The 11,757-nt window shown below is 43.6% G+C and overlaps 1 protein-coding gene across 1 annotated transcript; it reads left to right on the top strand.

Annotated features, from left to right (window-relative positions):
* The first annotated feature begins 1,903 nt into the window (after positions 1 to 1,903).
* Positions 1,904 to 11,516, top strand: LOC103697344 (disease resistance protein RPM1-like). The gene is made up of 3 exons (XM_039123176.1): positions 1,904 to 4,792; positions 8,183 to 10,215; positions 11,190 to 11,516. The coding sequence occupies exons 1-2, from the start codon at positions 3,978 to 3,980 to the stop codon at positions 10,179 to 10,181; spliced, it is 2,814 nt and encodes a 937-aa protein (XP_038979104.1). The 5' UTR covers positions 1,904 to 3,977; the 3' UTR covers positions 10,182 to 10,215; positions 11,190 to 11,516.
* The last annotated feature ends 241 nt before the right edge of the window (positions 11,517 to 11,757 follow it).

Genomic DNA, 11,757 nt, shown 5'->3' on the forward strand with positions numbered 1-11,757 from the left:
AGAACGAGACGAAAGAGGAGAAAAGAGCTGAAAAAGAAATGGTGGCGGGCTCACGGTCAGCGGGAACCGAGCTCAGACCGACGTTCACCAAGGTATCCTCGGAAATAAGGCGAGCCACCGGGGGGAGCTGGCCCTCGGCAACCAACCCCTTCAAGACGGCGACGCCATCGGATTCCTCCCTCGACAACCTCGATAAGCCGATCGGGGACTTCATCGGCGTCTCCCAGGTTGCCCTGATTTCCCAAGAGGGATCTGCGTCAACGAAAAAGAAACGCCCCTTCCAGCCGTGAATGGAGGAAGGAGCCTCCTTGACGAGGCCGCACCCTCGCCGCGCCGCAAAGCACCACCACCCTCTGTCCTGGGGGTGGCCGTTCAGGCCATAGCATTCCCAAAAGACATTCAGGGTGGCGGGGACCTCGTGCATGCGGCAGAGAACCTGGAAGGCCGTCAGGGCGCGCCACGAGTTCGGCACCAGTTGCGTCGGCGCCACTCTTAAACCCCGGAGCACCTGCACGACTAAGTCCGAGGGGGGAAAGCGGAACCCGGCCTGGAGGATGCCCTCATTGATGGCGACCTTCCCTGGAGGAGGATGGGACATCCTCTCCTCAGGCCCCGGGAGCGTAACATTGCAGGCTTCGGGAAGGTGGTACCGAGCCACGAACCCATCTAAGTCTTCGGAGGCCAGCTCCGACTGAATGCGGTCCGCTCTTACTTCGTCCATACCTAATGGCCAGTGAATCTACGGTCAGGACGGGGTCAAGAAGGGGGAAAGGACCGGAATGACTGGAGTACACTAATACGGAAGGAGAAAGTATGGAGAGCCCTAAATTGAAGAATGGGGCAACTCACCGGAAGGGAAGGAAGAACGGCTCCGAGAGCGTCAAAGGAGGAGCGAGCGAACAGTCCGACGGCAACGACAGCAGCACAAGAGAGAAACTCGAAGATGCCTGTGAAGAGAAAAGCGGACGGGGGAGGGCCCCCGGTTAAATAGGCGGAAAGGCGGGTGACGCCTCGGTGACGCCAGAGGACGCCTGGCTGCCGAAGGATCGCTCGCGCCCCAAAGGCGAATCGACGCCATTAAGGAAGGATGTCCGCCGAAATCCGCAGACTGCCAGATCAGCAACAACCGCTATACGCCATAAAGGAGGCGGGGAGCTCGAAGCGCGCACGCCTTTCCGAGGGATGGCGGCAATCTCGAAGCGTCACTCCCTTCACCCGTTCCCCTCCTGGTTCCAGGCTCGGAAGTGGGGGGCTACTGTTACGGAGGAACTTAGCCGCCATGCCCCACGTGACCGGCACGCGCACCCAGGAAGACTACGGCAGTCCCTTGATCCAGTAATCCGACCCCGAATCGGATATCTTCGGCTCCGCAGTCCGACCCCGAGTCGGCTGCCCCTAGATCCAACAGTCTGACCCCGAGTCGGATAACTTCGGCTCCGCAGCCCGACCCCGAGTCGGATATCTTCGGCTTCGCAGCCCGACCCCGAGTCGGCTGCCCCTTGATCCAGCAATCCGATCCCGAGTCGGCAATCTCTCGACAACGACAGGCTGTTCCTCTGAAGCACGCCGCGGCCCTCTGCTCCACTACTCCCTGCAACGGTCGTATCCGGCGCTGCTCCACGATCCCCTGTAACAGCCGTACAAAGCGGAGCTCCACTACGCCCTGTCATGGCCGTACCCAGCGCTGCCCCACGACGCCCTGTAACGGCCATGTCAGTGGCAACTCCATCGTGCCACACGATGACCAACCCCCCGGAAGGACTCCCCAGCCTGGTATATATGCGGCTGGGGGGAGAAGGGGGGAGGTAAGCAAAGATTTTCCAGAGTATTCTATTACTCACTACTGCTATCTCTCCTTCTCCTTCAACCCTCTCTGACTTGATCGTCGGAGGGCCCCCACTACCCCAGTGGTGGTGCGAGGCTTGCTTGCAGATTTTCCGGTGGAAGGTGGAGCGCAACCAACCCAACTCCAAGGGAACCCCGTTCACACCGCTGTGCCAATCGTTCTCGGTTTGGACCACCAGCAACACCTAGAATCTCACTTGGCACCATAAACCTTCTTTTTGTCTAATGAACAATTTAGGATTCCTTGAATTAATCATGAATCATTCCCATTTTCTATGAATTTTATGATTAATTCATCAAACAATCGTGAACCTACAAATTATTCATTTAATGTAGGGCTAGAACGGGTCAGACTAGGTTGGGCTATGTTTCTGTTGAAATTCAGCTCGAAATTTTTTTGGACTCAAGGCTAGGCTTAGGCTCGAGATTTTTCAAAATACTGGCATGATCTCAAGCTCATCAGAAACCCAAGTGCATTGACCCAAATTAGTCTTTTTGGACCAAAAGACTGGACCAACTTATGGCCAGTTGACCTAATTTTTAGCTCGATTGGCCCCTACATGGCTTGATTGGACTTGCCAAATTAATGAGAAATAGTAAAAATTACATTTTTTAACAATAATGCACCATAGTATGACCACAACTGCCTAAGAAATAGGATATCTTGCTTTAAAATACTAGAAAAATACTAACTCCACGGGAATACTAACAAAAAGGAAAAGATGATTCTTTTTTCTTTTATTTTGAACGAGAGAATGAGGGGAAGGATATTATAGGTGGGCTCGAAGAGGGAGAGGACAACAGAAGGGAGGAGGCTAGAGCCGATCAAATAGAGGAGAGAGTAGACCTCGTCATGCTAGGAAGGCCATTCAAAACTGTATGGGTCCAACGAATTATGGTTGTCGAACCCTAACTCTCCAAGAACAGTGCCCATAGTTGGGCACCACTCATCTCTTCGCCTTTTCATCTCTCTCTCTCACAGCGGTAGAGAAGGGATCAGAAACATTGGATGTGCCGATCTTTTTGTACTTGGAAAGGGGGGTCTCTAGCATTGGATTGTTGACCAGCAACGATGAGAGGAGGAGGGGGCTAGTGGAAGTGGATGGAGAAGCGAAGAGCTAGAGAGATGTAGAGAGCATAAGGGTCAAAGAGAAATTTGGGACAAGAGACTTAGGGATCGAAGGTTTTAGCCCTCCCCTCTCACCCGTAGGCAGTCAATCTCACTGCCTTAGCTTGGTAAATAGACGAATTAGATTCACTGAAGAAAAGGTCCGACCAAATTGAGCCGCAGGGCCTGGTTGGATATAGAGCTAGGACAGGTCTCGGGCCTTGTTCTAGTCCTATTTTTGGGTTTGATTTCGGGCTCGATTTTTGATCTCGGCTCAAGCTCGGGCTTCGGGGTGGAGCTAAGCATCGACACAAGCCTAGCCAAAAATTCTTTCAGGTTCTACTCTTAGATCCGACCCAACCTAAACTATTTTAAGCCTAGCCTATGGTCAGACTAGAAGCTGGCCCAAGTCCACTTTTGACATAGTTGAACAACTTTGTGGAATAGTAAAATTTAAACAATTAATGAATTTTTCAAATTATCACATAGTCTTGTTATTATAGTTGCAACAAGATAATATCTTATATTTTACTTGGGCAAAATGACTCTTGGAAGGTTATAGTCTTGTTTCTACATCTCTAGTGTGATTTAGAAGTGGGAACATCATATTCAATTCTAGAGACCAAACCTTGTTGATCTTTTTATAATTAGATTTTTTTTTTATACACATCATACTTGTATACACCTCAAAGAATGGAAAGCTATACACCTCAAAGAATGGAAAGCCTTCTTGTTGTGAATGGTGGTACTATTTTCCAAGGTTAGTTTACAAATGGTTGGAGAAATAGTGATCTTGAACTAAATAACACGGTAGCAAGATTATTCAGTATATATGTGATATCTTATAGTTGAATAATTTTATTTATTGTATAAAACTCCTGATGAACTGTAATTTATTACTAAGATCAAACTTTTTTTGGATAGACCAAACACCAAGAAAGAGAATATAAGACAGACAAGAGCTACTCTGGTAGGACACCTGGCCTGTCCAGCAAAGAAAGTATAGTTCATAGTGGAACCCGACATGGCAGAGGCGGCTGTACTTCTAGCAATTCAAAAGATCGGTGTTTCTTTGGGTGGAGAAGCACTGAGACAAGCTAGTTCTCTGTTCGCAAATGAAGTCTCATTGTTGACTCAACTACCAAGTACTATGAGCCGTATCCAGAGTGAACTTTCGGTAATGCAAGCCTTCCTCGGTCATATAGATACTCGAACTGATAATAATCAAGTCCTTGAAGCTTGGGTTCAGCAGGTACGGAAACTGGCATATAGTGTTGAGGACATTATGGATGAGTATGTGTATCTCATAGCTCAACAGCAAGGGAGCGGGTTAGGAGGCTATCTCAAAAAAGTAGTAAAAAGATCCCAAAATTTGGTTGCCTTCCATCAAATTGCTGCTTGGCTGAAAGAATTGGAAGCTAATTTGGTTCACCTTTCACAAATGAAGGAGCGATGGATTAAGACAACAGAGGGAGCAATGGGTAGTAGTTCACATAATGCTAGTAAAAAGCAGCAGAATTTAGCAGACTCTTCTCATTTCATGGATGAAGATGACCTTGTGGGGATTGGCCAAAACAAAAAAAAATTAACTGAATGGCTACTTGATGAGGATCCAGTTGGCTCTATAATATCCCTATGGGGTATGGGGGGATTGGGCAAAACAACCCTTGTCACCAATGTATATAAAAGTGAGAGAAAAAAGTTTGAATGTCATGCATGGATATCCGTCTCACAAACTTACGAGGTGGATGATCTTTTAAGAAGAATGATAGTGGAGCTGAATGAAAACGAAAAAGGAGAGAAAGTTGCGATTGACCTCAAAGGAATGGACTATAGAAGGTAGAGTTGGGCAACGGGCCGTGCCGGGCCGGCCCGGCCCAGGCCCCCCGGGCCAAAACTCTAAACGGGCCGTGCCTGGCACGGCCCGCTTATGAAGCGGGCCGTGCCTGGCACGGCCCGTGAGGCACGGAAGGCAAGCCCGGCCCGGCCCCCGGCCCCTCTATTGGTGGGCCGGGCCGGGCACGGCACGGCACGGGCCGTGCCAGGCACGGCCCGTAACGGGCGGTAACGGGCCGTGCCAGGCACGGCCCGCAACGTCTCTAAACGGGCCGTGCCTGGCACGGCCCGTAACGGCTCCAGACGGGCCGTGCCTGGCACGGCCCGTCTGGAGAGGGGGGAAGAAAATAGCCGTTTCCAACGGCTATTTTTGGGAAAAAGACGGTTTTGCCCCTCCCAACAGTCCTATAACGGCTGAATTGAGGGGTATTTTGGGAAAAAAAATTTTTTGGGCTTCTATAAATAGCCCATTCCTCCCTCATTCTCACCACACCAAACCTCTCATTCTCTCCTTCTCTACTGCTATTATTTCTCTCTTCTAAAGTGCTCTTCTAGCAATTTAATTTTTAGTTTGTTCAAGTGCTACACAAGAGGAGGTTCCTGTTGAGAAGAGAAGGTCGCTTCTGTTGAGAGCACAAGAGGAAGCTCGGAATCTCGGTGCTGCCTCTGCCCTCCGACCCTCTACTCAATTCCTCCTTGCGGTTAGTTTTTATTTTTTGAATTAATCATAGATATGTCATCTTTTGAGGAAAGTCAGTTTGGCATTCCTGTTTCTGAGGGGGAAGAAACTAATCCCCAACCCCCTGTTCCTAGTTCCTCTAGAACTGGTGAACCGAGTGAAGGTCAAACCTCTTCTCGTAAGAGGACTAGTACTGTATGGAATGAATTTGATAGAGTTATGGTTGAGGGAGTCTGGAAAGCTAAATGTAAAAAATGTGCCAAACTTTATAGTTGTAGTAGTAGTGGGGGAACAGGGCATTTAAAAAGACATCAAGAGAGTCATAGGATGCATGATTCTCATGCTCAAACTCAAAGTAGCCTTAATATACAAGGGGGATTACTTGTAGGTAATTTTGCATATAATCATGAAAATCAAAGAAAAGCACTTGTAAAATGGATAGTTAAGGATGAATTACCTTTTAGTTTATGTGAATCTTTTAATTTTGAAGAATATGTTCAATTAAACCTACAACCTGCTTACAAAAGAACTAGTAGGCGTACATTTAGAAGAGTAGCTATGACCAATTTTTTAGCAATGAAACAAAATTTAATTGAAACACTTTCTACTTTAAATGTAAAAATTTCATTAACTTCTGATATTTGGTCAGCATCTGTAGGTAGTAATTCTTTTATTGCCATTACTGCTCATTATATCGATAATGATTGGCAATTAAATAAACGTATTCTTGCTTTTCGTGCTTTTGATTTTCCACATTCTGGGCAACAAATTTCAAATATAATTTATCAAACTGCATGTTCATATAATATTAATGATAAAATTATGTCTATTACTTTTGATAATGCATCTAATAATAATTCTGCTGTTGTATTATTAAGAGACTCATTGCATCCCATATTAGATGGAAATTTACTGCATATTAGATGTGCATGTCATATCTTAAATCTTTCTGTTCAAGCTGGCATGGGCATGATTCAAGATGTGATTTCAAAAATTAGAAATGCAGTTTCTTTTATTCATGCTTCTAGATCAAGACTTCAAGAATTTAAGGAATTATGCATAAATCATGGTAAACGTTTTAAAAAATTTAAACTTGATGTAATTACTCGTTGGAACTCCACATATAGCATGATACATGATGCATACCCATATAAAAATTTATTAAGTGCATATATTAATGATCGTGGATTAGGATTTACATTGACTGAAACTGATTGGAATAAAGGAAAAATTTTGGAAGACTTTTTGCTTAGTTTTTATAATGCTACCAATGTTCTTTCTGGTATTTATTACCCTACTTCATGTTCATTTTTACAACAAGCATATATAATTAGTCAAAAATTTGCAGAACATAGATATGATGATGTTTTAATGCCTATTATTCACCTAATGGAATCTAAATGGAATGAGTATTGGGACAGGATATGTCCTATGCATAACTTAGCTGCTGTATTTGATCCTAGAGTTAAATTAAATGGCGTGCTAATTTTACTTGATGCATACGCTGAAAATATGAATCAAGATGCTGAATCTGCTAAAGATGAGGTAAGACAACTTCTTTATGATATTTATGCTATATATGATGAAAAAATTCGTAGATCTAGAACACAAATACAAACCTCTATTCCTCCTTCTAGTAGTTCTCGTTCGTCATCTATTTTTTCATTCATTGCACAGAGAAGACACACACATGCTTCAAGTTCCTCTTCATCTTCTTCATCTTTAAGTAGTGAACTAGAATTTTATTTACGAAATGATCTTCAGTCTGCATATGATGAAAATCAAATAGAGAATCTAGATGTATTATCTTGGTGGAAGAGTGTTAGAAATCAATATCCTGTTATGTCTGCAATTGCACGCGATATTTTAGCTGTGCCGATGTCCACGGTAGCATCGGAATCCGCTTTTAGTGCAGGTCGGCGTGTTCTTGACGAAAAGAGAAGTAGGATGACGGGCGAAACGGTGGAGATGCTTCTCTGCTTCAAGGATTGGCTGGATGCTGAGGCAAGACTTCAAGATAAAGGTGGACATAGTACAACATCTTCTGATGATGATGATACAAACACTACTGAAGAGTGAAGACTGAAGACTGAAGACTGAAGAGTGAAGACTGATTTACTGAATCACTGATGATTAGTAAGATTTCTTAATTTTTTATAATTGTACATTTTTATTGTATTCTGGAGGTCAGACCAAGGTCCAAACCTCGGCCCTTTCTTAGTTTCTTATTGTATTCTAGAATCTAGAGGTCAGACCAAGGTCCAAACCTCCCTTCATGTACCATTTTGATTGAAATTAATAAACTGGTAGGGGTCTATGCCAAACCCCCCACCATTAAGGTGGCTTTATATTCATAAATCAAGATTTCTTAGTGTTCATAATTTATTAATGTATTAAAAAAAATTTATCGGGCCGAGCCGGGCCCAGGCCCGGACCGTGCCAGGCCCGCGTGCCAGCCCGGCCCAGGCCCTTATGGGCCGTGCCGTGCTTGGCCCGCGTGCCTAGACCGGGCCGTGCCGGCCCAGGCCCGAAGCGGGCCGTGCCTGGCACGGCCCGCTGGCCAGGATTCGCTAGCCCAGCACGGCCCTATCAAAGGGGCCGTGCCTGGCACGGCCCGTCACTGTAGCTGGCGGGCCGTGCCAGGCACGGCCCGCTTCGTGCCGTGCCGTGCCGGGCCGTGGGCGGCCCGGCCCAGTGCCCATCTCTAATAGAAGGTTAGTTGAAAGAGTAAGGCTTTTTCTAGAGAAAAAAAGATTTTTGATCATACTGGATGATGTATGGGATCTGAAAGCTTTCAATGCTATTCGTGATACCATTAATGTTGATGATGACAACAATGGAAGCAGAATAATCATTACAACCCGAAGTGCTGAGGTAGCTTCACTAGCACATGATGGTCGGAATCTTAAGCTCAAGCTTTTGGAAAGCACTGAGGCATGGGATCTGTTCTGTAAGAGGGCATTTTGGAAAGATAAGGAGAGGAGATGTCCTCAAGAACTAGAGGAGTTGGGGAAGAAAATTGTATCAAAATGTCAAGGGTTACCACTAGCTATTGTCTCTTTAGGAAGTCTTTTGTCCCTGAGAGAGAAAACCAAGTCAGAATGGGAGAAAGTTTATGATCAGCTGAGCTGGGAGTTGAATAACAACCCAAATTTGGACCATGTGAAGCATGTTCTGAATCTCAGCTATAACTATTTGCCGAGATATCTTAAGAACTGCTTCTTGCATTGCAGCATGTTCCCGGAGGATCATATGCTTCAGAGAAAGAGGCTTATGAGGCTATGGGTCGCAGAGGGATTTGTGGAGGAAAGGGGATCAAGCACAATGGAAGAAGTGGCAGAGGACTATCTCAAGGAGCTCATCCATCGATGCATGCTTCAAGTTGTAAAAAGGAATCAATTTGGTAGAATAAAACACTGTCGGATGCACGATCTTGTACGAGAATTGGCTGTATCATTGTCTAAGAAGGAAAATTTTAGTGCGGTACTTGATGATCTTCAGATGGTGGGGAAGACGGGTGATGAAACACGCCGCCTGTCAGTGCACGGATACAGTAACGAAATCCAATCGAGTATGGAGTTGCCAAGACTTCGCACTTTCGTGGTGTTTGACCCTTCAATGTCCTCATCATCATCATCCTTCTCTTCGCTGTGTTCCAGCTCTAGACATTTGACCGTCTTAGATCTGCAAGGCATCTCGATTGAGAGAGTACCAGATGAAATCGGGGACTTATTCAATCTCCACTTTTTGGGTCTGAGGGACACAAAGGTGAAGGTGCTACCAAAATCCTTGGGAAGGCTTCGTAACCTGCAGACGCTCGACCTCTATAGAAGTGAAATAGAGAAACTGCCAAGCATGACAAGGAACCTCAAGAAGTTGCGTCACTTGTTTGCCGAGAAGATTCTCGATCCAAATTATAATACTCTAAATGATCGGAGAGGTGTGCAAGCTCCGAAAGGGTTGTGGAATTTGAAAGATCTGCAAACTCTCCAAGCAGTGGACGCAAACATGGAATTTGTGAGACGGCTAGGCAACTTGACCCAACTAAGAAGCGTTCGGATATGGAAAGTGAGCGGCATCCATTGCAAAGACCTTTGTGCTTCGTTATCAAGGTTGCATCACCTATACTACTTGTGCCTTACTGCAAGCAACGAGAATGAGATTCTCCAGTTGGGAGGCTGGGATCATCCACCTCAGCATCTTCTAAAGCTTGAGCTGGATGGGCGGCTAGCAGAAGGGACGATGCAGTTGCCTTTATTTCGTGCCCTTGGAGCTAGCCTTCGGACATTGCATCTGGGTTGGAGTGGGTTGGTAGAGGATCCAATTCAATCCCTCTCTCAGTTGCGCGACCTCGGACAACTCACACTGAAGAAGGCATATGACGGGCAACGATTGCGGTTTGGCATAGGATGGTTCCCTAACTTGAAGCAACTCTCGTTATACGATATGCCGCACCTTAACCAGGTTGAGGTAGAGGATGGCGCCATGGCAAGGCTGGAGTACCTAGTCCTCGATGGCCTACTCGCGTTAAAGGATGTTCCACGAGGCATCGAATATCTCACATCCCTCCAGGAACTGTACTTGAAGGATCTGCATCCAGAATTCAGAGGGAGGTTCGAAGAAAGCGACGACAAGAACAAGATTCAGCGCATCCCTGATGCCTATTATATTTTTAAGAGCGGAGACAAAACAATATATGAAAGCCTTTCATGATCCATCCCTCTGCCCACTTATCTGGAACCACCAAGTAAGAGTCCTTTCCATTTTGTATCTTATTACTGCATCTCTTGTTTATTAATCATTCCCCATGCCCTGATCTTAACCCATTTTCCCAACAAAAAAATTAATTCGTATTTCTAGTTTGAGCTCAGTTTCTTCTACCCAACATCTCAATCCAATATTTTTCACAAGTTCTTGTCTTTACTATTACATGAGGCTCAAATCTGCATAGTTTACCACCAGATATTTCTCTTTATATGTATCCTGATCTTAGATTTACTTAATGGCAGCACCTATTTGTTCTTGAAAATAAGAGGGCTAATTTCCTATGGCATGAAATTTTTTTCTTAATTTTTAAAATCTCATTAACATGTTTCTCCCTTAAATCAAAATTTAAAGAATTTCTGCTATTTTCACAAGGATTTTGATTGAACTTATAACCTGATACACACTTCTATTTAACGACTTTCGTCACTATAATTTCTAACAAATATTTTCTAATTATTTTTGTCTTTAATTTACAAGCATCATTTTTCTTTTCTTGGTCTATATATTTTCTTTTCACTGCTCCAAAGCTAACCATTCTCTCTCTCTTCATCTCTATGCTATTGTCCTATATTTTTTGCTCTTAAAAATATGTGCCTTTTTTTTGGTATGATACTTTCGTTTTTATGTATTTCTCAAAATCTAAATTATGATATGCACTTACAATTCCCTCCAAGTAAAACTTCATTTTGATTTTTACTTCCATTCAGTTTTTTCACTCAAAAATAGGCTTTATTAGATATTTCATATAATCTTCACTTCATAATTTGATTTTATTGATTTAAAAATTTTGTATAACTCATTTTCTTCATAACTTTTCTTAATTTATCATACTCTTTTTAACATATATTTTGGATTATGGAGGTATGGAATATTTAGAAAATTATGCATCTAGCTCATTAATCTATTCAATTGTTTTATTGACCTTGGATGAATAAAGGTTGCTTCATCTTGCAGGAAAATCATTTTAGGGAGTCGAGAACAAGCTCACAAGATTAAAATTCTCGCAGATATTTTATTAAAATTTTCTCTTTCTAGTTATAATGTACTTTGCTCATAAAGATCTGTATGCCGTGTATTATGTGTATAAGTGCTTGCCCTATTCTATTAGGATCCATTCAATATACTCAAAATGTGGTGTCTTTAAATGCTCATATAGTCATGATGATGTGTAATATATGTTTTTTTCCATTAGATTGCTTATGTAATTAGCTGGAAATTACTTTTTCCTAAGATCTTCTATTTTTCGGTTGGGTGAGGATAATTTAGTTTGTTATTTTATTAGTTGGTGCATGCTATTAAAATTGTGACTTTGCTCTAAGTTATTTATGGGGCTTTAGTAGTACCATTATCTTTACGAGCTCCTTTCTATATTTTGAGAGAGGACTATTGAACTTGTTATTTTATTAGTTGGTGCATTCTATAAAATTGTGACTTCGCTCTAAGTCATTTATAAAGCTTTAGTAGTACAATTACCTTTACAAGCTCCTTTCCACATTTTGAGATAATTTTTTTCTAAAATCAA

The sequence above is a fragment of the Phoenix dactylifera genome, unplaced genomic scaffold (assembly GCF_009389715.1).
Source record: "Phoenix dactylifera cultivar Barhee BC4 unplaced genomic scaffold, palm_55x_up_171113_PBpolish2nd_filt_p 002157F, whole genome shotgun sequence".
Taxonomy (NCBI): Eukaryota; Viridiplantae; Streptophyta; class Magnoliopsida; order Arecales; family Arecaceae; genus Phoenix; species Phoenix dactylifera.